Source organism: Suncus etruscus, chromosome 1 (assembly GCF_024139225.1).
Source record: "Suncus etruscus isolate mSunEtr1 chromosome 1, mSunEtr1.pri.cur, whole genome shotgun sequence".
In the NCBI taxonomy this organism is placed as follows: domain Eukaryota; kingdom Metazoa; phylum Chordata; class Mammalia; order Eulipotyphla; family Soricidae; genus Suncus; species Suncus etruscus.
The window spans coordinates 173,425,785-173,451,551 of NC_064848.1; the positions used below are offsets into that span (position 1 = coordinate 173,425,785).

A 25,767-nucleotide genomic window follows, 5' to 3' on the forward strand; every position below is an offset into this window, starting at 1 on the left:
CATTTTTAATAAATGTATAACATATCCAGCAAAACTTTGCTAAATGATTCAAATGGTTTCTAAATTGCAAGGTAAATAAATAGTAACTACACTGGGAACTAATTAAATATAAAATAAAAGAATGAGGCCGGAGCAGTGGTGCAAGTGGTAAGGTGTCTGTCTGCCTTGCTGGCACTAGCCTAGGACGAACCGTGGTTTGATCCCTAGTGTCCCATATGGTCCCCCAAGCCAGGAGCGATTTCTGAGTGCATGGCTAGGAGTAACCCCAGAGTGTCACTGGGTGTGTCCCCCCCCCCAAAATGGAAGAATGTCATCACAGTGTGACAAATTACAGTAATGGTATTGAGATTAGTATTCCGGTTTTGTGATTCTTTCATTTTTGGGAGGGGTGTTAGCCCACAAACCTGTGGGGTACATGGATCAAACTTTTGTCAGCGATGTTTTTTTTGTTTTTGGGTCACACCCAGCAGCGCTCAGGGGCTAATCCTGGCAGGCTTAGGGGACCATATGGGATGCCGGGATTCGAACCACCGTCCTTCTGCATGCAAAGCAAATGCCCTACCTCCATGCTATCTCTCTGGCCCTGGTTCTGTGGTTCTTGAATTAAGTCTAAGTCACTGATATTTGAACTCGAGTATTACTAACAGGGGCCGGAGAGATAATACAACAGGTAGGGCTTGCCCTGTAGGAGGCTGCTCTGGGTCCACATATGGTCCAGCATAATCATATGGTACCCTGAGCTATGCCAAGAGTGATTCCCAAGTGCAAAGCCAGGTGTAACCCCTGAACTATATTGCTGGGTGTGACAAAAAAAAATTTCAACAGACTTCTATTTTATAAAGATTGAAAACCCACTTTGTCAAGGTAGCTACTTTAAGTCATTACCTTTCTGTTTTTTTTTTGTTTTGTTTTGTTTTTGTTTTTGGGCCACACCCTGTGACGCTCAGGGGTTACTCCTGGCTATGCGCTCAGAAGTTGCTCCTGGCTTCTTGGGGGACCATATGGGACGCCGGGGGATCGAACCGCGGTCCGTCCTATGCTAGCGCAGGCAAGGCAGGCACCTTACCTCCAGCGCCACCGCCCGGCCCCATGTCATTACCTTTCTAACCCATTAACAAAAATTTTGAAGTGGGTTCTAGGTATCAGAAAAAAAGACACATACATATAAGTGAGACATGTACTCTACTACTGAGATACATTTCTGCCTCCTAAATCAAGCATTTTAACACATTGGGAGCCAAAGAGATGGTACCAGGCTAAGGCTCTTATTCTGTACAGTCAACCCTAGCACTGTACATGGTTCCAAAAGGGGTAATTTCTGAGTGAAAAGCTGTCACTAGGAACTAAACACAGCCAGGTGTACTCCCTAAAAAAACCCCAACACTCCCAAGAATACTAGTGCTAATAAAGTTCATACAACATTACATCCAACAGAAAATTCAATAATCTCTAAACCCTTCAATGGATATTCAACAATATTTCCAATCTGATCAGATCCCTACCACAAACATCAGTAAACTTTTAAAAAGTCAGATGCATAGATATTAGGCTTTATGGGTCATAATCTTTAAACAAACTACTCAGTTCTGTTCTTATAGGACAAAAGCAGCCTCCAATGTATAAATAAGTAAATGAGCATGACTGTGTTCTAATAACATTTTACTTACAAAAACAGTTGGATGGGGACTGGAGAGATAGAAAATGGAAAAAGGGGACCAGAGAGGTGGGGCTTGAGTTAAGGTGCCTGCCTTGCCAGCGCTAGCCTAGGACTGACAGCAGTTCAATCCCCAGGCATCCCATATGATGCCCTCAAGCCAGGGGCGATTTCTGAGTTCATAGCCAGGAGTAACCCCTGATCGTCAAACAGGTGTGGTCCAAACAAACAAACAAACAAACAAAAATGGAAAAGGACATGCTCTTTGAATAAAAAAATTTATGTAGAAAAAAATAAATGGCTTGTTAAGTGGGCAGAGTTAGGGTTGGAATGGTTTTAAGTATATATATTCAAATAATTTGTGGGGGAAAAGAACCCATTCCCCTTCATCTCCAACAACTTGAAAGACATCACTACCATGACTATGACTATGACTTTCTTTCCTTTGTTTTTTTTTGTTTTTTTTCCAGTTTTGGTTTTTGGGTCATACCCAGCAGTGATCAGGGGTTACTCCTGGCTCTGTGCTCAGAAATCGCTCCTGGCAGGTTCGGGAACCATATGGAATGCTGGGACTTGAACTACCATCTGCCCTGGATTGGCTGCATGCAAGGCAAACTCCCTACCGCTGTGCTATCTCTCTCGCCTCAACAACTACAGCTCTAAGTACTACTACCACTACTCTGTGTAGAGGCTAATAAAGATTCTGCTCTTCACATTAAGTTGTCTTCTGGCAAAGCATGAACACTGCCACAAGACTTATATATGTGTTGGTAAATTAGGGAAGCAGTATTACACGAACAAATTTTACTGTAGAGGGCTCAATTAAGAATAAAAATGAAGGCCAAATTGACAGAACCACAGATAAAGTGCTTGCCTTGCAGGTAGCCAACCTGGGTTTGATCCCAGCATCCTATATACTACCTTGAGAAGCATCAGGAGTTAATGCCTTAGTTCAAAACTAGCAGTAGGTCCTGAGCACTGCCCAGTATGACATCCAAAGCAAACAACAAAACAGGTGGATGACTAGGTTAAACTTTGCTAATACTCTTTATTTATTGTTAAACAATAAATACAAATTAATACCTAGGTCATATCTGCAAACTTGTGCATACAGTTTGAGTTTAGAAAATGCTTCGTTGTTACCATCAGCTGCCTGAGAAAACCATTCTGCTACCAATTTTTCTGATAGTTTCTTTGATGCAGTAGATCCAACTCTCATGATTCCATCTGATAACAGTCGAGAAATAGGTCTATGTTGACCCAATCGACATGACTAAATGTACATAAGAAAGCAGAATTAATATAGCACTTAAGAACATAAGACATTTAAGCTCTAAATATAAGATTATCAGTAGTTATATGTATACAAATATTAAGGATAAAATTATATTACATTAAAAATCCATTAATCTCAAAATTAAAACAGATCCAATAAAGCACCAGAGGAATAGCCCTGAGTCCATTTGATTTGAATAATAAAAATTTACAGAATACAGAAGCATTCATACACAAACATTTTACACTGTACATAATCCCCAATTCATGTATATAAACACATGAAACCATTTTAAAAAAGTCTTAAGAGGGGCGGAGAGGTGGCGCAAGAGGTAGGGCGTTTGCCTTGCCATGCTAATCTAGGACGGACCATGGTTTGATCCCCCAGCATCCTATATGGTCCTCCACGCCAGGCGCAATTTCTGAGCGCATAGCCAGGAGTAAGCACTGAGCGTCACTGGGTGTGGCCCAAAAACCAAAACCAAAACAAAAAAAGTCATAAGAAAGGCTGAGCACATGATTTTCATGCTAGACTGGGTTCAATGTATTGCACTACTTTATGATCCTGAACGTCACCGGTGATGATTCCTGAGCACTGTTGGTTATGGCCCCCAAACAAACTTGTCATAATAAAATAAAGCAAGTTCTTACTTTCAGTCTTTAAGCCTTTCACTTTGTTATAAATCCAACAGCATGACAGGGAATACAGCTCAAGTACATCTGTTTCTTATGCAAGACTTTAATTACTACCCCTGGCACTGATTGGTTCTCTGAGCACTGCTGAATGTGGCCCTAGTGACTCCCTTCCCCCAACATTAAGCTCTTGGGGTTGAGTTCTGCCAAGGGCTACTCTGGATTCCAGAGAACTGCAGGTGTGACCTTTATATAAAAAGTCCAATGTCAAAAAGGTTTTCAATACAGGACTAAGAAAATTTAAGTAGAGGATTTCTTTACTGTCAAAAAGTGTCCTTCCTGTACTCTGGCCTCTTACTGTGAAATTTTCTAATGCTAATCTAGGAATGACTAGTGAATTACTAAAAGGTGATTACTATTTCCCCATACCTGTTTAACTATGGAATTTAATTTTCCTGTCCTATCCCCACACTCCCATATCTATGGACCTTTTAAAGATTTTATAGGACTAGTGGTTCCAAATAATTCTTAGGTAAAAAATTCTTTTTTTTTTCTCTCATTTTTTGGTTTATGGGCCACACTGGAGGCACTCAGGAATAGCTCCTAGCAGGCTCAGGGGACCAAATGTAATGCTGGAGATCGAACCTGGGTTGGCTGTGTGCAAATGCCCTACCCACCATGCTATCACTTCGGCCCAAAAATAATTCTTTTCTAAAAAACATTACAGATAGTTTGTGATTAAGTGGAATATTTAGAAGAAGCAAAACCAGTATAATTAGCTCTATAAGAGAAATGATAAAGATTAAATTTAGGATACAACTTTAGGATTAAATTTAGAGTAAAGGAAAGTTTAATATAGTAACTTTACAATCACTATGCTCCGCAATGTATGTAACATTAGAATTGTGACTTAAAACAATTCTAATTTTAGAAATAAAATGGATTTTAGAAAGCTCTACCATTGCTTTATTTACATATGAAGAAAATGAGGCTTATTATCATTCATGATATCCTAAACAATGTGGGCTAAAATTTTTACAAATGTAGTTTCTTCCCTATTTAAAATGATTACCTTGTAATGTTTTTTCCCTTGATCTCAGTGATTGGTTTCTACTTTTACCCAAAGGTCTGGACCACTCTAATACTAGGAATATAAACACCTAATTGACATAATTCAAATGACCTAGCCAGTATACATTATTTTATTTTAGACATAAATTTGAAAATTATAAAGTAGTTTATACATACTTCATATATTGCAGTCAGATCTCTAAAAAAGCCTTTGGCTCCATTTAACAAAGCTTCATTCTCTGGACACAGTACAACATAGGCTACATCTCTTTGAGATCCATAGGGTTCCAGCATCAATCTCTCCCAATAAGGAAGAGCAAAAGGAGAAAGCACCAGAAAATCATAATCATAACCCAACAAAAACGTGGGGATTGGCAGTGGTTCTGGGGATTCATCAGTTCCTAAACAAGAAAGTCATGTGTTAAAAAAATATTTAAGGTACAAATCTTTTTGTGAAATTTATAAATTTAATAAAGTCATTACTAGTAAAATATTTGATTAGAAGTAAAAATTCCTTGATACATAATTAAAATTTTTCCATAATTATAATTTCCTAAATTTGGGGGGGGTGGGGTCAGACCTGGCAGCACTCAGGGGTTACTCCTGGCGCTATGTTCAGAAGTTGCTCCTAGCAGACACCGGGGACCATATGGGATTTGAACCACCATCCGTCCCAGATTGAGCATGTGCAAGGCAAATGCCCTACCACTGTGCTAACGCTCCAGCCCCCAATTATTTTTATAAAACAATCTTTATATATATAGATCTTTTTTTTTTTTGGTTTTTGGGCCACACCCGGTAACGCTCAGGGGTTACTCCTGGCTATGTGCTCAGAAGTTGCTCCTGGCTTGGGGGACCATATGGGACACTGGGGGATCGAACCATGGTCCGTCCAAGGCTAGCGCAGGCAAGGCAGGCACCTTACCTTTAGCGCCACCGCCCGGCCCCAGATCTTTTTTTTTTTTTTACAAAACAATCTTACACCCTTCTAAGTATAAAAGCAATTTGAAAACAAACCAAAATTTAAATACAAAAGAAAATATGAGGGAGTATTTTCATTTTTAATCAATTTAGACAAAGGTCTTTCTAGATATAACATAAAACCTGTTCATTTGAAAATTGGTTAGTCAGACTAATTTGACATAACAAATTGATAAATATAGTTCATATAACAAAAGGTTCATTTCCTTACTATATGAAGGAAACCAATACATAAAACTATTGAAAACGTAACAGAAATCTATAAAGAATATGAACAAAGTTCACAGAAATGAGATTATTTCATATATGTAAGAGATGCTTAATCTTATTTTTTGGTTTTTCGGGCCACACCCGTGGGAAATATGTTCAGAGATGAGAAAACAGAAATGGAAACTATTTTAATAATATTATCTTAGTATCTTAACTACAAAGTAAGTAGCAGAGTTAGGATTACATAGCTTAGAAACTAAACTTCAAGTTTTATACAATTCTATTTCACAAAACTATAACAAGGGGCTGGGAACGATAGCACAGGGATAGGGCATTTGCTTTGCAAGAAGCTGACCTGGGTTCGATGCCCAACATTCCACAGTCTCTGAGTCTGCCAGAGTAATTTCTACGTTCAGAGTCAAGAATAAGCCCTGAGTGCTGATGGGTGTGGCCCAAGCCCCTCAAACCCAACTCCCCCCCAAAATATAACAAAACAATAATTTTCACCTATTTAATGAGAACCCATTTATAAGGGGGAAAGGCATTTAATCTGGGGGATAATGTCACAATCAACTTTGCTCAGGGCTTACTCCTGGCACTGTTCAGGGATTATTGCTGGAGGACTCCCTGACTATATAAGGCACCAGGAATGGAACACGGCTTGCTGTGTGCAAGACAAGCACCTTATCTGCTGTATTAGCTCTCTGTTTCCATAAAAAGCATTTAATATGTGGGGGTTTAAATTTTGTAGCAAGTAATTTCACAATACACATTTAAATAAAAACAAGCTTAAAAATCAAGTTATAGATGCATATTATAAAAAATAGTTTAATATATAATTATAATAGAAACAATCTATAAACAGACTAGTAGAATAATACACATAAGAGGGGCCAGAGCAATAGTAAAGAGGGTAGAGAAATTGCTTTGCAAGCCGCCAAACTGGGCTTGATCCCTAGCACCCCATATAGTCTCTTGAGCCCAAAAGGAGTGAACCCTGACCACAAAGTCAAAGTACGCTCTTAGCACTGCCAAACGTGGCTCTAAGACCCTCCCCAACACACACACAACAATGAAGGGCCAGAGTGATAATAAAGCAGACTGATCACAACCATGAATGGCCTGTATGGCCTCTGCTTCTCTCTATTCCTGCCCCCCTTCTCCATGGGCCACAGTGATAATCACATAGGTAGGCACTTGCCTTAAAGTAACCAATCCAGGTACAAGGCCTGGCACCCTATCTAGTCACCTCTACCACTAAGGATCCTTGCACACAGAGGCACGAATAATCCCTGAGCATAGCCGGGTGTGGCTCAAAAACAAAACAATGTAGTCACTGAAAAGACATACAATTCTGTATGTCACAATTCTGGTATCTAATTTTTAAAAAATAATTTTTGGCTTAACATTAGGGAAAGCGGGTGAAGGAGGATGCAAGCAATTCTATCACGTGTGAACATCATTTATGACTATGGTAATGAAAATATCAGGAGATGAAATTTCAAGAGTTAAATGTAAAGGAACTTTAATTTTCTGAACCAGTATTCACAAGAGATTTCACTCACTATTAAGTATTCTTTTCTATTACAATTGATCATAAGCTTATCATTACCAGATCTAGAATATCCACTAACTACTCATCACAATGAGCAAGATTCAATTTGAGATATTTTTCTAAAGTTTAAATGAAGATCTGGGTGGGTGTTTTATCATCAGTATTATTCCCTCCTGTATTTTAAGAAATTCAGTTTTATTCAGTCTTTGAAAATGTTGACAATATAACTTATTCATAGAACATCTTACTGGTCAGTCTATTATGTGAAACCAGAGAAGTGAAGCCATTCCTCCTGAACTGGGGTTAGAAACTGGGTTCTTAAAGAAAGGCCTCACTTCACTGGTTTTACTTGCTCTGCACTCAGGAATTATTACTCCTGGTGGTGTTCAGGGGACCTTAGGAGATGCCTGGGATCAACCCAGATTGGCTGCATGCAGGGTGAGTGCCATACCTACTCCACACCCTGGTTTTACATATTAAAAGTAAATATTGGAACACTAAAAGTTAAGAAAAGTTAGGACTGACTATACAGGCTTTAAGTGAAAATACAGAACATAAAAATATTTACTATGACAAATGACGCATTTTCACATCAGGTGCAAAAATCTAGTGAATGATATAAAACCAATCAATAGACATATTAAAATCACTTACCATAAGAGCCTCGGCCAGCCATTTTATGAAATTGTTGCCAAGTGAGAGGACCTTGAACCCCCCAAGGCCTTACTGTTCTTTTTTTCTGAATAGCATCCTGAAGAACTGGCTGAAGGGATAGGAGCATTCGAAGTATATCCTGTGAGCACTGCATACTCACATCTAAACCATTTATTAAAAAACAAACAAACAAAAAAAAACACAAAAAACTGATATTACAAACACAAAATTTTAAGATTAAAATATTTATCTAGGAAATGTCAGCTCCTCATGTCCAAGATTAAAAAGAACATTTGTACAGAGAACTGTCTTAAGTTTTATCTAAATCAGGGGTCTCAAACTCAATTTACCTGGGGGCCGCAGGAGGCAAAGTCTGGGTGAGGCAGGGCCGCATAAGGGATTTCGCTTACCAAATTTTCGCAATAAAAAAAAAAATCGCATTAGTAAGAAAAAAAATCGCATTAAACATTTGCATACCCCGAACGAACTGCTCGGGGTATGCAAATGTTTAATGCGATTTTTATTGCGATTATTCGGTAAGTGAATAATCGCGAATACTGCGATATCTGAAGACCGGCCGCAAGCCACAAAATGTTGTATGGAGGGCCGCGAGTTTGAGATCCCTGATCTAAATTGATTTGTAGAAATGTTTCATTTAGACACTTAAAACCAAGAGACACAGCAGAAATCATATTTTGAGTAATCTCCATAAAAGTAACTCTTTAAAGTTTAAGTTAATCAAATTATTTAGGCCTGTTTGCATTTTTACTCTTTTACTCTTTTTTTCTCTTTGCATATTTACTCTTTTACCAGAAGTCTGCCTCATATGAAAATGAGTCATAAAAAATGTTCCTTAACAACCACTGTGAAGGTAAAATAAGACGGATTATATGTGTGCATATATACATATTTTTTTGGTTTGTTTTATTTCTGAGTCACAAATTGCTGTGCTTAAGGCAGACTCCTGGCTCTGAGTTCAGGCAACCATTGGAGTGCTGGTGCTGGGGATCAATACTTGTAAACCACGTGTAAGGCAAAAATGCCTTACCCACTATACTATCTCTTCCCGCCCACATTGATGAAAGTTTAATTTGGAAAAATAGTAGACTGTAATATTCTGAAATATAGAGCTCACAGTAATACATAGTTGTTTACACTGCTAAAATAAATGCAATATCTAGATACCTTATAAATCTATGTTTATAGATTTATAATTATGACCTATATTTCTGACCATCAGCGTGGATATGAAAGTTATTGCTCTTAAATGTCAATCACTAAACACACACACACACACACACACACACACACACACACACACACACACACACACACACACACACAAGAAAACCCACTACACTATACATATAATTGATCTATCCTCACCAGGCATGGTTCAGGTGCAATATTAAACCTAAATAAGCACTCTGTTCGCCTAACTCAATTTTAAGGAGCAACAAGAAAGAATTCAATGGGACAGAACACATGTTTTGGAGTGGATCTGACACCAAAGGTCCCTGAGTACATCCCTAAAGTGATTCCTGAGCACTGAACAGACACATACCATAAGCACCAGTAGGTGTGGCTCAAAAAACCAAAACAAATAATCTGACTTTGGTTTATTATTATTATTATTATTATTATTATTGCTGATTTATTGTCTGTAACTCCCTTTCTGTAAAGACTGTACAAAATCTCAAACATGGGCCGGGCGGTGGCGCTAAAGGTAAGGTGCCTGCCTTTCCTGCGTTAGCCTTGGACGGACCGAGGTTCGATCCCCCGGTGTCCCATATGGTCCCCCAAGCCAGGAGCAACTTCTGAGCACATAGCCAAGAGTAACCCCTGAGCGTTACCGGGTGTGGCCCAAAAACCAAAAAAAAAAAATTAAAAAAAAACAAAAACAAAATCTCAAACATAATGTCTAATAACTATGTTTATATAAACTATTACAAAAATAATATATAATGATCCCAAGTAATAAATTATATAAAATGAAATCATGACTAATACACTGGTAACTTGCAATAAGTTTTAAGCTATGGAAGCTATTTTACACATGTATATATAAGACTACAAAAAGTTGTGATTGGCTAATGTCAGTTATAATTACACAAAGATTCAACACATACATATCCTTGCATATACACATACATACATACATACATATACATACATACATACACACATTTGAAAAATAGAGACAGGCAGAGCTTACCCTGAAAATTCTGATATGGGTGAACTTTTGAGATTCGTGGGTATTCACAGTAGCTATCATAATTCTAGGTCAAAAGTAGATCTTCAAAAAAATTTTCATAGAGAATAAACGTATCTAAAATTTCTGAATTGGGGCCAGAGAGATAGCACAGCAGTAGGGCAAGTGGCCGACCCAGATGGTTCAAATCCCGGCATCCTATATGGTCCCCGTGCTGGCCAGGAGCAATTTCAGAGCAAAGATCCAGGAGTAACCACTGAGCGCTGCTGCTGGGCGTGGCCCAAAAAACCAAAAATAAAATAAAATTTCTACTCCTGGATCTTTGCTCTGAAATTGCTCCTGGCCAGCACGGGGACCATATAGGATGCCGGGATTTGAACCATCTGGGTCGGCCACTTGCCCTACTGCTGTGCTATCTCTCTGGCCCCAATTCAGAAATTTTAGATACGTTTATTCTCTATGAAAATTTTTTTGAAGATCTACTTTTGAGCTAGAATTATGATAGCTACTGTGAATACTGTATAAACTGCTTTCACGCCATGAAATCATGTAAAGTCACCTATTTTAAAATTAAAAAATAATTTCAAGTGCTAGAGAGCTAGTATAAAAGTTAAGGTGCCTGCCTTATATGTAGTAGTTCAATTTTCAGCACCACCATGGTCCTGAGCAATGAATGCTGGGAGGAAGGCCCTGAGTAGGCAGGAGTTCACCAAGTAGAGACTGGTATGGCTCAAATCACACCCTCCAAGGATATACTGTATTTATATACTTACACACACTGAATTAGGTCTCTAATGTGAGACCTGTAAGGAAAACAATGGTTAAAAAATAAAAAAAAATTTTTTTTTGGAGGGACCACACCCAGCAACGATCAGGGGTTCCTCCTGGCTCTACGCTCAGAAATCGCTCCTGGCAGGCTCGGGGGACCATATGGGATGCCGGGATTTGAACTACAGTTCTTCTGTGTCTAAGGCAAACGCCCTACCACTGTGCTATCTCTCCGGCCCCTACAGAATAAAAAAAATTTTTTTGGTTGTTTTGTTTGGGGGCCACACCTGACATCGCTGAAGGTTAACTGGAAACAGGGTCCGCCACTTACAAGGAAAATGTCATACCATATCCACTGTAGTAATGCCTTGACCTCTTTTTTTTTTTTTTTTTTTTTTTGGTTTTTGGGCGATGCTCAGGGGTTACTCCTGGCTGTCTGCTCAGAAATAGCTCCTGGCAGGCACGAGAGACCATATGGGACACCGGGATTCGAACCAACCACCTTTGGTCCTGGATCGGCTGCTTGCAAGGCAAACACCGCTGTACTATCTCTCCGGGCCCTTGGCCTCATTTTTTTAAGGAGGCAAAGTGTGTTGCAGGAAGGTAAAAGGCAAACACTGAAAAGGGGAGGGGAAGTTGAATGAAGAAAATGAAGAGATTTGCAGTGTTATAGATAGCAAGATGACATAAGAATTAAATGAAAAAAAAAAAAAAAAGAATTAAATGAGACAAATTACCCATGTAAAGACATATGAGGGATCTGTGTCTGAACAAATTATGCCAAGTCCCATTGTAGGAGTTTACTATTTTATAGTGCTTAAAATATTGCACATTTAGATTTTATTTCACTATTTTAATACTGAATTTCAAAGATGTTTTCTCTCATTTCTGTTTCAATTTTATTTGGGGGAGTATTACCAAATGGTACCAGGGACTGGGGGACTTTCCTGACAATCACATCCAACACCAGCCCTGTAGTACTGAGAACCAATTACTTTTGTTGTTATTTTGTTTTTTGGGCCACACCCAGGAATGTTCAGGGGTTCAGGGGTTACTATTCCTGACCAGCTCAGGGCACCATATAGGATGCTGGGATTCAAACCCAGGTCCACTGAATGCAAGGCAAGCACCCTATATTTATTTCTCTGGCCCCCCAATTACATTTTTAAGAACAGTTTATAGAATAAATTTAGTCTTTGCAGCTGGGCAAGTTTCTATTTAAAACAATTTATTTTTTATAGAAAAAAAATACACACCAGCAAATACTCAATGTGTGTGTGGTGCTGGTAATCCATACATGTAAGGCAAACTCTCTACTGCTGAGTACATATCCCAAAATGTGTTTTATAATTCAGCAAATTAGTTGTTTAAAGATAAATAAGAATGCTCATATACTGCTATTACTCTTACTTCTGCTGACATGAAATATTAACAGATGCCGAACACCATTTTGTTTTAAGTATTAGCTAATTTGACATATGGGTCAAATGTTACCACTGACACAAGTTTAAGAAATTGAACCACAGGGCCAGGAGAGACAGCACAGTGGCGTTTGCCTTGCAAGCAGCCAATCCAGGACCAAAGGTGGTTGGTTCGAATCCCGGTGTCCCATATGGTCCCCTGTGCCTGCCAGGAGCTATTTCTGAGCAGACAGCCAGGAGTAACCCCTGAATACTGCCGGGTGTGGCCCAAAAACAAACAAACAAAAAGAAATTGAATCACAGAAGTTAAATAACTTGCCCAAGGTAAACCTTAGCATATAGGATTAGTCACATTTCAAACCTAGGCTATTTGGGTCACAGCCTACTTTGTTTGTTTTTGGATCAGATATCTGGGTATGCTCAGGGCTTATACTGGATCTCTGCAAGATTCAAGACCATATGTGGTGCCAGGGATCAAATCTAGATCAACTGCATGCAAGGTAAGCACCTGCTATTCTATTTTTCCAGTCCTCCAACAGCCTGCTCTTAACTCTGTTTGACTTATTAAAAAAAAAAAAAAAAACTATAAAATAATTCATCCCTTTTTATTTATTTTATTTTATTTTATTTTATTTTAGAAAATACCTGGAGGCACACAGGTTACTCCAGGCTCTGCACTCAAAAATTACTCCTGCCAGGCTTAGGGTTTCTAGGAATTGAACCGAGGTCCCTCGGTATTGGCCGTGTGTGAGGCAAATACCCTACTACTGTGCTCTTGCTCTGGCCCCCTTATCTTACTTTTTCTTTTTTTTTTTCTTTTTTTGGTTTTTGGGCCACACCCAGTAACGCTCAGGGGTTACTCCTGGCTACGCGCTCAGAAGTTGCTCCTGGCTTGGGGGACCATATGGGACACCGGGGGATCGAACCGCGGTCCGTTCAAGGCTAGCGCAGGCAAGGCAGGCACCTTACCTTTAGCGCCACCGCCCGGCCCCTTATCTTACTTTTTCAATTTAGTTCTGGAGTAACATAAATTTAAATAATCAATATACTACATAATGAACAAAATATTTATCAGACGTATATACACACTGTCCTTTTAGCTTATAACACCATCCACCCCCAGCCACACTGGGTGATGCTCAGGGGTTATTCATGGCTCTGCACTCAGGGATCACTTTTGGTGGTGTTCTGGGGCCATATAGTATGCCAGGGAATAAACCTGGGTTGGCTTTCACTCTGGTCCTTTACTGCACACATTAAAAAACCAATAACAATGAATTACAATCTAACAGTCCAACAAAAAGAACATTAATCAAAACATTCTTACAAAGTGCTTCTCTGTCCTGTCTCTCAGCCTTTTGTTCTCTAGGAACCCTTCCCAGAAAAGTTTAGACTGATGAGAGCTGGTGATGTAAACCAGCAATACTGGTAGAGATAGGGCAAAAGTGATACCAGGTTTCAAACTGAGGTTTTTGCATATACTAGGTATGTTTTCTAGCATTGTTTATTCCCCCACTTTGTCTCTCTGCTATTAATTATTAATCACTATGCTGAATTTTATGAGCATTGGAAAAAGACAACATTTTGCTTCTTTTGGGATTTTATTAAAATTTCATATTGTGGGGCCGGGCGGTGGCGCTGGAGGTAAGATGCCTGCCTTGCCTGCGCTAGCCTAGGACGGACCGCGGTTCGATCCCCTGGCATCCCATATGGTCCCCCAAGAAGCCAGGAGCAACTTCTGAGCGCATAGCCAGGAGTAATCCCTGAGCGTCACAGGGTGTGGCCCAAAAACCAAAAAAAAAAAAAAAAATTTCATATTGTGCCAGAGAGAGTACCTTGCATCCCACTGACTAGTTCAATCCTCAGTATTACTGTACCTAAAAGTTGCTAGGGGATCATTCTTGAATTAGATGTGGCCCAAAAGCCTCTAACTACATTCTAATTTCTGGGGCTCTTCACCCCCCCCCCCCCGCCTCCTCGAAGCCATTACTATGACTTATCTATTTGTTATATAGCTTTATTCACTCTCAGGGTTTATAAAATTTCATGTGTATGATCATAATGTTTACCTATTTTACGTCAGCGGATGTTGGGCTATTTTTTTTTAATTACTGTTTGATTTTTGGGTCACACCTGGCAGTGCTCAGGACTTACTTTTGGTTCTGTGTTCAGGGATCACTCCTGGCAGGCTCAGGGTACCATATGGTGCTAAGGATTGAACCCAGACTGGCTATGGCAAAGACAAAAATTCAACTTGCTGTATGGTCTCTTTAGACCCTCCCTCATGGGGTTATTCTTATTTTATCAAATGATGTCTTAAAATTCTAGGTTTCTAAATATTTCCATCGTAATTTTGTCCCTCTTGTATATTTTCAGAAGGCTAATTGTTTTGCAAAGGTCAAAAACATTTGAATTGAATTAGCAAATTACACAAGGACCAAATAAAATGTATTGTCTGGCATATACTACTTAAGTTGAATTTTTTAAGGGCAGAGAAACAAAGCAGGAGTTAAGGTTCTTCCCTTGCACCTGAATGACCTGGTTCGATTCTCAGCATGGCATATGTTCTTGTTAGTACTACCAGAATTAATCTCTCAACATAGGGATGAGAGTAAGCCTCAAAAACTTCCAAAATAATGATTTTTTTTTTTAAACTCCAAAACATATTCTTAAAGCTAACTTCTTACTAATCAAGAGAAAGAAAGAAAAGGTAAAAAAAGAAAGGAAGTGGGGCTGGAGAGATAGCTTGAAGGTAGGCCATTTGCCTTGCATGCAGAAAGACAGTGGTTTGAATCCCGACATCCCATATGGTCCCTTGAGCCTGCCAGTAGTGATTTCTGAGCATAGAGCCAGGAGCAACCCCTGAGCGCTGCCGGGTGTGACCCAAAAAAACAAAAACAAACAAACAAGCAAAAGCTATCCAACAGTGCTAGCCTCACATCCCATATGGTCCCTCAAGCTAGGAGCAATTTTTGAGCGCATAGCCAGGAGTAACCCCTGAGCATCACTGCGTGTGGCCCAAAAACCAAAAACCAAACAAGCCAGCCAATAATGATAGCTCAAAAAAGCTGAGGGCATGCTTTGTGTGCCTAAGTTTGATCTATGTTTGGTCTATGTTTGATCGATGGCTCCACAAGGCCACCAGAAAAGAACTGGTGGTATAGCCATGCTAGTATATCCTAAAACCTTATGGTTTGACATTGTCTCCTAAAACCCTACTAGATTTTGACACTTGATCTGTCTCCATCACTTAATTTAGCACAGTAACACTACCCTCTTGTTGTCCAAACATATTAAGCACTCTACACTCTCATGGTATTTGCACTTTGTATTTCCCAAAGCATTCTTCACTTCATTTATTACAAACTCACACAGTACTCACTTAGGAATTGGCTCAAATTATGTCACTAATGCATTCAATCACATATCTAAAAGGGTACACTACTGATTTTTTTTTTTTTAGGGCTACATCTAGATGTATTTAGGCTTACTCCCAGCTCTGCACTCAGAAATCACTCCTGCCAGGACCCAGGGGGACATAGGGGTACCAAACATCAAACCCAGGTTGGCTTTATGCAAGGCAAAAAAACCTTACAAGCTATACTACCTCTCTGGCCCTTAAATAATGATTTTTGCTACTCTTTTTATCCTGCTTTTGTTTTTAGGTCACACCTGGCAGTGTTCAGAGATTTCTCCTCTGGACAACCATACTGAATGCTAAGGATCGAACCCAGGTCAGCTATGCATATGCCCTTACTGACTGTACTATCACTCTAGACCTCTATCCTGTTTTGTTTTTATTCAAAGCATCTGTCACCTGTTATTGTGATTTAGGGAGGTGAGGAGAGAAGAACAGGAAAAACATGTATCTCAGAAGCATTCAAAATCACTCCTAGCAAGTTCACGGGACAAGGCAATACCAGCAGTCAAGCTGAGGCCTCCATTCAGTCCTTTAAGTTATCTCCCAAACTCAAAACCTAAACTTTTTTGGTTTTGTTTTTAACTATCATGTATTATATACTAACTTCCCCCCCTTGTTTTTCTCCAGGAAAATATGGGTTCAAACGAAATGTCTGCTACATTTAATACTGTTAAGAACAATGTAGGACCATACTAAGTGCTTAAAATATTTTTTTATTCTCATTTACTTTTTTTTTATTTTTTTGGTTTTTGGGTCACACCCGGCGGTGCTCAGGTATTACTCCTGGCTGTCTGCTCAGAAATAGCTCCTGGCAGGCACGGGAGACCATATGGGACACCGGGATTCGAACCAACCACCTTTGGTCCTGGATCAGCTGCTTGCAAGGCAAATGCCGCTGTGCTATCTCTCCGGGCCTATTCTCATTTACTTAATGAGAATAATGCTGAATAAAGCAGAGCTATCAACTTTAGAATAACATATGCAAGGTACCTTTTATATTCCTACAATAAGTACATAATTACAGAGCTAAAAATAACCATACTTTCATTGGTAAAATTAAAGCAGTTTTTGGGGGGGCTCAGGGGACACATCTGGCAGTGCTTACTCCTAGCTCAGGTTTCACACCTGGAAAGGCTCAGGATGAAATGGGGTCATAGGGATTGAACCTGGGTAAGCTACATGCAAGGCCAATGCCTTACCTGCTGCACTGTTTGTCCTGCCCAGAAAATTTTCCTTTAAATAACATCCCTCCAGGAAATTTTCCATCTAAATTTAAGTGCCTATTAGCTACTAAGAAAAGGCTTCAGTACTTTTTTCCCAAGAAAAAATAAAAAGAAAATACCCCATTAGCATACTTACCATTTCTTTTGGACCAGGGATGTAAGCATGAACTTTTCACAAGTGCTTCATCAACCTTTCCTCCTGACATGTTATCCATAAACTGACGGCCATGTTCTAATGCAAGATAGCAGTCATTACAGCAGTCCCTCTCCTCCACCCGGACCCAATTGCTAGTTAAACCGATTTTGGGAAAAAGATCTTGGTCTGCTCCAAAGGGTGAAAATAAATTAGTACACTGATCTTGCAGCAATAATATTAATTCATCAGGCAATTTTTCAGAATCCTTTAGTCCTCCATTAACATGTTCAGTAGAAGTAGCCCTGAGAGCTTCAAAACGTTTTTCAGCTTCTTTGCCACAATCTGTGTTGCGTCCGATAATATCTAGTTCATCTTCGAGAAATAATCCTGAACTGTTTCCAAATTTTCTATTCATGACAGCACTGAAGCCACAGGTACACCTATATTGTGCTTCCTGTGTGGGATCTGGAATGTAAACTCCAACATCGGCACCCTTGATATTCATATTGCAGACACAGATACAGCAACTATCAAAGTTACAGTCTTTAAATAAATTCATAACTGATTCTGAAAGAATGAGGTTGACATAAAGACTATGTGCTTCAGGTATGGAAGGAACAGTTGCGGGTTCAACAGAATTAAGGGGTCTGCAGGTGGATGGGGTGGAAGCTGGTGAATATAAGTCTGAATTTTCATATTTGACTGAACCTTGAGCACTAGCAGGGCCTCCAGCTCCACGAGGAGTCCGAGGAGTCCGAGGTGTCCTTGGAGTTGGAAACCTAGGAGTTGATGGAGAAGGCAGGATCCCAGCTCCACTGTTACTAGGAGGTGCACTGCTAGGAGGCATTCCAAAAGAAGTGTGAGTTTGAGGTGTATAAGCAGGGCCATATTCTTGATCCATAGTACTTCCCTCACTGGAGTCGTTAGGGTAAAAGAGAGAACGCACACTATTAGTAATATGAAATAACACACAAAGTAGCATAAAAGTATATAAAAATAAAACAAAAAAACTCTCTAATGACACTCCTTCACAGCTTTATAAATTATGTATACACAATTAATATAAAAAGTACAATTAAGGGCCAGAGCGATAGCACAGTGGTTGGGCGTTTGCCTTGCACACGGCTGATCCATGACAGACCTTGGTTCAATCCTGGTGTGCCATGTGGTCCCCCAAGCCAGGAGTGATTTCTGAATGTATAGCCAGGAGTAGCCCCTGAGGGGCACCAGGTGTACCCCCCAAAAAAAGTACAATTAAAACATATTTCTAGTTGAGGGGGCCACAGCAGGAGTATAGTGGGTAGGGCGCTTGCTTTGCAGATGGACAAACTGGATTTGATCCTCGTCCTCCCATATGGTCCCTAGAGCCCACCAGGAGTGATTCTTGAGTGCAAAGCCAGGAGTAATCCCTGAGCACCAATGGATATGGATCAAAATTAAAACAAAACAGAAAAAACATATTCATGGTTGAAATGCCTACTTAATGTGGTGGTCTGAGGGTCAACTAACTAGTTACAAAATTATAAATAAGATGTATATTTATCCATATCTATATTCCCATACGCACTACTTTAGACTTTATTTCATATTTGGGAAAAATACCGACAATGCTCAGGGGACAATACAGTGCTGAGAATTGAATCTCATAAATGCAATAAAAGTGCATATCACTCATTAGTCCTACATACATTTCTTATACTACAAATACCCATTTTATCTTTATTCCAAAATACCACTAATTTTTTAAATCCTGATTTTATAGATTGTGTGTAGAAATATATAAGCAATTCAATGATTTTTATTATTTATAAGAAACCAGATATTAAAATGTGAATGGTATAAAAATATGGCAAATATACACAAAAGGTAGTGATTTTCAAATTCTAGAGCAAAATAAATTGTGCTCTGATTAAAAATAAATCATAATGGTATTAAGTTATTCAACATTCATTATGCCTAGTATAATAATATAATATGTTACCTAGTAACACTAAAATAATTTAGAAATCAGGATTTTTTTTCATATACCAAATGCCATGCAGTTCTATTAAAACTGTATAAGCGTTGAGCCAGAGCAGTGGTGCTGGGCATAAGGTGTCTGGCCTTGTGTGTGCTAGCCTAGGATGGACTGCAGTTCAATCCCCTGATGTCCCATGTGGTTCCCCAAGCCAGGAGTAATTTCTGAGTGCATAGCCTAGAGTAACTCCTGAGCATCACCGGGAGTGGCCGAAACAAAAAAACAAAACTGTATAAACATTTCTTTTTTTCTTTTTGGTTTTTGGGTCACACCTGACAGTGTTCAGCGTTCAGGGGTTACTCCTGGCTCTATGCTCAGAAATTGCTCCTGGCAAGATTGGGGGACCATATGGGATGCCGGGATTTGAACCACCATCCTTCTGCATGCAAAGCAAACGCCCTACCACTTTGCTAGCTCTCTAGTCCGGTGACTTAGCATTTCTTTTTTTCTTTTTCTTTTTTTTTTTTTGGTTTTTGGGCCACACCCGGCGGTGCTCAGGGGTTACTCCTGGCTATCTGCTCAGAAATAGCTCCTGGCAGGCACGGGGGACCATATGGGACACCGGGATTCGAACCAACCACCTTTGGTCCTGGATCGGCTGCTTGCAAGGCAAACACCGCTGTGCTATCTCTCCGGGCCCGACTAAGCATTTCTGTACTATAAATACATATACTATGCCAGTAACATAAATCTAAATCATACCCTTCTTTGATGAATGGCAATGCAGATCCTGAAGGAAGCAATTCCAGTTTTCCAACAGTCCAACTCTGACGATAAATACACTCTTCTGGCAATTTGATAGGAGGCAAACATTGGCTCGGTAGAGTTTTTAAAGGTGCAAACATAGAACATCCAACTAAAACTTGACAATTTTCAGGCTTATAGACGTAAGAAAAATCCTACAATGGAAATACCATGGAATTTAATTTAGTATCCCTACCTCTGAAAAATAATACACTGCCTATAGTTCTTCATTGTATCTTCTATGTTTTTGGCTAAAAAACATACCCACGAACTCACACATGCAAGATGAATGCTCTACTGCTGTGTCATATCTAGGGCCCTTTAATCTCTTCTTTAAAAACATTAATAAAATGTAAATAAAACCCTGTTCTTTTTCTAAATGTATACTTAATAGTATCACAATTCAGTATTTAAGATTATTAGCTACAAAATCAGAATCACAATAAAGTATTTTTAATGTGTCAAGAAATCATAAGGAAGCACCAAAATTCAAACATCAGTGTAAAAATTGTTTTGCTCAGAAAAAAATTACCTTAATTTCAAAAGGTTTGGGGCTACAGAATCCTTCATCAACCTCAATTTTAAATTGAGTTCCTATAATAGAATTATTTCCTTCTAGAACAGTTCCTCCAGGAGTTGTATCCAGGCTACCATATTCCTTGTTATTCATATTCATTGGAGAAAATCCCATAATATGTTGCTCTAATGACGGTGGTGTAGGGTACATTTTATGAAGATCTGCAGTGCCTATATAAAATAACACACACATTTCAACGGAGGGCTAAAAATAAGTTAATGTTATTTAGCTTTGCTAAGACTAAAAATTCATAATTTTATGTGGAGCATGGATTTACAAAACTTACTGATACAAGATAATGGGTCCAGATTTCCTGTCTTTGATTCCTTGCAGCTGGCTTTATCATCTGATCCATTTGCTGATTTTTTAGATCCAGGCTATTTTAAGAAAAATATTCATCAGAAATTTCAAAATATAATCCCAATCTAATAATCATTCACTTAGGTGTAGCTTAGTTTTTGGTGCCAAGGACGAAATCCATGGTGTCTTACACATATGTGAGCACTTTACTGCTGAACCACATTCTCAGCATGAACAATACAACATAATAATCAAAGATAATTTATAAGGCCAGAAAAATAGTAGAGCGGTTAAAATGCTAGCTTTGTATGCAGCCAACTCAGGTTTAAGCCAAGTTGGTTCAAGCCAGGTTTCTTAGCATAAAACCAAGAGTAAACCTGAGTATTGATGGATATAATCCCAAAAATCAAAACAAATAAAAAACTCGTAAACAAAAACAACTTAGAAGTAAAATACTAAGTTGTATTTTAAGGGGCTGTAACAATACCTTGCACATGGCCAACCCAAGTTTGATTTCCCCCAGCCCAGCCCATTTGGTCTTCTGAGTCCCACCAGTAGTGATCCTAAGCACAAAGCCAAGTTTAGTCCAGAAACAAAACAAAAAGCAGTTTTTTAAAGTTATGCTAGAGCCAAATACAAACTAGACACAATTAAAAAACATAAAACATGGGGCTGGAGTGATAGCATGGTGGTAGGGCATTTGGCCTTGCACACAGCTGACCTAGCATGGACTCAGGTTCAATTCCCAGAATCCCATATGGTCCCCCAGCCTGCCAGGAGCAATTTCTGAGCATCGCTGGGTGTGGCCCAAAATTGAAGGGGAAAAAAAAAAACCTACCATAGAAAACATAAAACACATGTTTGGCAATTCCTAACTTAAGATTAGTTCTCTATTGGATAATCTTCCAAATGGAAAGGGAAACATTCCTCCAAAGGAAATTACCAGTATTTTCAAAATACATAAAAGCAAAGACTGACACAATTAAAAAAAAAAAAAACAAAAACTCAGGGGTTGGAGCAACAGTACAGCGGGTTGGGAGTTTGTTCTGCACATGGCTAACACATGTTCAATCCCTGTCAATCCATATGATCCTTGGAGACTCTAGGAGTGATTCCTAGCAGAGTTAGGAATATAAACCCTGAGCATCATCCACCAGATGTGGACTCTTCCCCACCAAAAACTCACTATAGTAAGAAAGATTTGTAGTGAACACCAGAATTACTTCTAAGTAAGAAATACCCAAAAAGACACTGGAGATAGTATAAAAGGAATGGCACTTGCATAACATGAAGCCTATCTGGGAAGTTAAGTCCTGAGCACAGTGGGGTGTAGCCCCCAAATGAAAAAGGCCAAGGAGCTAGTTCAAAGGGCTGGAGTGCACAATGGACTCATGGCTCGATTTCTGAACACCACTGGAAGCAATCCCCCAATACTCCTCCAAAGAAAAAAAGATACTCATACAGCATTGCATCCATAATGTTTCAAAATCAGGGTTAGAATGATAGCAGAGAGGATAGGACACTTGCCTTGCAAGTTGCCAACCTGAGTTTGATCTCTGGTATCCCATGTGGTACCCTGAGCCTACCAGGACTAATTCCTGAGCGCAGAGCCAGGAGTAACCCCTGAGTACCATTGGGAGTGGCCTGAAAACAAATAATAACAACAACAAATTTTCCTATATAACCACCTGTGAATTCTTATTTTCTTCCTTTTTTTTTGTTTTGTTTTTGTTTTTGGGTCACACCTGGCAGCGCTCAGGGGTTACTCCTTGCTCTACGCTCAGAAATCGCTCCTGGCAGGCTCTGGGGACCATATGGGATGCCGGGATTTGAACCACTGACAAAGGCAAACGTCTTACCTCCATGCTATCTCACTGGCCCCATTTTCTTCCTTTTATAAATTCTTATTTTCTTCTGAACATTTCCCCCATGTTTTAATCTCCTTATCCTTACTCAAAATGGTACAACAGGTAAAATTAAATAAATTTCAGAAAGAGCTCATAATTAAGCAAGAGGGGCCTGAATTAAAAGTAAATTTTAAGGGGTTGGAGCAATAGCAAAGGGTATTTTGCCTTGCATGCAGCTGACCCGGGTTTGATCTCTGGCATCCCATAAGGTCCCCTGAGCCTACCAGGAGTAATTTCTGAGTACAGAGCCAGGAGTAACCTGAGTGCCACCAGGTGTGGCCCCAAAACCAAACCAAACAATCAAAAAAGTAAGTTTTAATAAATTAAACAAACCAAAGTTTAGTATCTCTATCACCAGGCCTTTTCTTTTTCTATTTATTTGTTGGGGGAAGGTCACACTTGTTAGTGTGAATTGAACCAATGTCATCCATGTACATAAAAGTCTTTCTTTTTTTGTTTATATTTGATCACTTGGGGGAAAGGGGGATCCCAGCAGTGCTCAATACTCAGGAATTATTCCTGCTGGGCTTGGGAGACCATATAGGATACTGGATAGCAAACCCAGGTTGGCTGCGTACAAGGCACATACCTTATTCACTGTACTATCTCTCTGGCCCCCAGGGCAGTCTTAACCCTACACTATTCTGGCTCCTATACCAATAGTTTTAGTTGACTACTTGGTTCTAAAATTCCTGTTATCTACTTTGTATAAATATAACCACTAATCTTTTATTATATTTTATTATGAAATATAGAGAAAATGTTGTATATTGTAAACTGCCTTAAATCATTTAATTGAAGAACCAAATGCATGTGTGAATATTTACACATATATGTGAATATATATACATTTATATACACATGCTATATACATTATTAAAAGTATAAATTATATAGAATAAGAAAGATCAAATTTACGAAAGAAGTTTCCTTGAGTCCTGGTTGATTGCTCAGTGTTATACTACCTTGCAGGTAGAAGTCCAAGCATCTGATCCACAGTACTGCTCTGCATTCCAAGTACAATCCTAGTAGCACCGCTACCAGGATAATCACACTGCATCACAAATAAGCAAGTACTGCAACTAAGTAAGCCAGTACCATAACCAACTGGTGCACAAGTATTGCAATCAATGTGTGTGACTGATAGTCATCACAACAAATCGGATAAGGAAGAAATTCCCTCCTCTGATAAAGTAGTCTCTAAAATGAATTCACTTGTCAGACTTGACATTCTAGAGAATTTCATTTTAAATTTTAGGTTTTTCATCTTCACTTTCTTCTGCAAATGGACATTAAATCCTTAATTTTTTCTTCCTCTTTCATTTATCACAGCATATTATTCTTTTGTTGTTGTTTTTCGGTTTTGGGGCCCCATCCAGCAATGCTCAGCAGTTATTCCTGGCTCTGCACTAAGGAATCACTCTTAACAGTACTTGAGGAACCATATGGGGCATATGGGATGCCAGAGATAAACCAGGATTGGCCATATGCAAAGAAAGAACCTTACCTGCTGTACAATCTCTCCAATACTATAGTTTTTGTTTTGGGGGCCACATCTAGAGATGCTCATAGGTTATTACTGTTGTGTTCAGGAATTACTCCTGGAGGTAATCAGGGGACCATAATAGATGCTGGGGATCAAAGTGGGACAAATGCATGTAAAGCAAACACCCTACCTGCTGTACTATTGCTCCAGCTCTGAATACTGTTCTTTTAAGAATGACTGAGATGACTATGATGGGGCTGAAGGGATAGTAGAGGTTATGACACCTGTCTTGCATGCAGCTGTGGCAACTGCAACCTTGATAATATAACCTGGTTATATACTCTCCTGAAAATTGCCATGATTCATGAGCAATATTAGGTATATACTTCTCCCTCCCACCTGTCTTATCACCTGTCATAAGAGAATGACTATGATGCCAAACAATTTAAAGATGTGGTATTCCTTAGTAAATTGACATGGCATATCATTTTCATCTTATACATTCTCTAAACAAATTGATTTCAGGATTGATTCAAAGAATAATCAATTTTGCTTTCTAATTACAGAAAAAGAACAATATGTAGCAGAACTTAAACTATGCTTAACCATATACACCCTTCAAACATACAAAAGAGGGGAGAATTCTCAAACTTTATAGTTTACACAATGTCAAGACAGTTCAAACATGAAGTTAAGGAAAACAATCTGGTGTCAAGAGATTATAGTAGATAATGCAATTGCCTTGCACAGGCTGACTTGGGTATAATTCCTAGCACCAAATATGGTCTCCAATATGAATGAACGAGGGAAGTAGAAAGCCTGTCTCGAGTACAGGTGTGGGTGAGTGGGGTGGGGAGGAGGGAGATCTGGGGAATTGGTGGTGGGAATGTTGCATTGATGAAGGGGGGTGTTCTTTACATGACTGTAATCATATGACTATAATCATGTTTGTAATCACGGTGTTTAAATAAAGATAATTTAAAAAAATATGGTCTCCTGAGCACTGCAAAGAATTGATGCCTCAGCACAGATAAGTGTGACCCCAAACCCAAAAACAACAGAAAACCTCCTAATATAAAATCAAAGGAAAGAAACTATAACCTAAGTAATAATAGACTACTTACTGTTAATTCATCTTCATCAGAATTGAAGAGATTATCTAGATCAGTATAAGAGACAGCCAAATCTGAGTCATATATCAAACTGGTTGATGGAGGACGAGCATGACTGGTAGGGCGTGGAGCATCTACATATGTCAAACAAAAATTTTAAAATATTCTATTAAAACTAGATATATGATTTTAAGTTTACAAGTGCATTTTCCAAAATGTGTTTGTTTATAATCAAGAAGTTATTATCCAGAAAATTGTAAGAAAATGAGCCCCAAGAAATAACACTGGGCCGAAGTAATAGCACAGCAGTAGGGCATTTGCCTTGCACACAGACAACCTGGGATGGACCCAGGTTCTCTATCCCTAGAATCCCATATGGTCTCCCGAGCCTGCCAGGAGTGACTTCTGAG

General features: G+C 39.1%; 1 protein-coding gene across 1 annotated transcript in view; it reads right to left on the reverse strand.

Moving 5' to 3' along the window:
* Positions 1 to 25,767, reverse strand: part of MED13 (mediator complex subunit 13) — a 105,400-nt gene that overhangs the window by 15,787 nt on the left and 63,846 nt on the right. Inside the window, exons 12-19 of the mRNA XM_049764678.1 lie at positions 25,370 to 25,491; positions 20,839 to 20,929; positions 20,508 to 20,722; positions 19,934 to 20,130; positions 17,215 to 18,128; positions 8,034 to 8,195; positions 4,811 to 5,034; positions 2,738 to 2,927 (exon numbers count right to left, since the gene is read on the reverse strand). Of these exons, the coding sequence (XP_049620635.1) occupies positions 2,738 to 2,927; positions 4,811 to 5,034; positions 8,034 to 8,195; positions 17,215 to 18,128; positions 19,934 to 20,130; positions 20,508 to 20,722; positions 20,839 to 20,929; positions 25,370 to 25,491 (2,115 nt within the window). The remainder of the gene's footprint in view (positions 1 to 2,737; positions 2,928 to 4,810; positions 5,035 to 8,033; positions 8,196 to 17,214; positions 18,129 to 19,933; positions 20,131 to 20,507; positions 20,723 to 20,838; positions 20,930 to 25,369; positions 25,492 to 25,767) is intronic.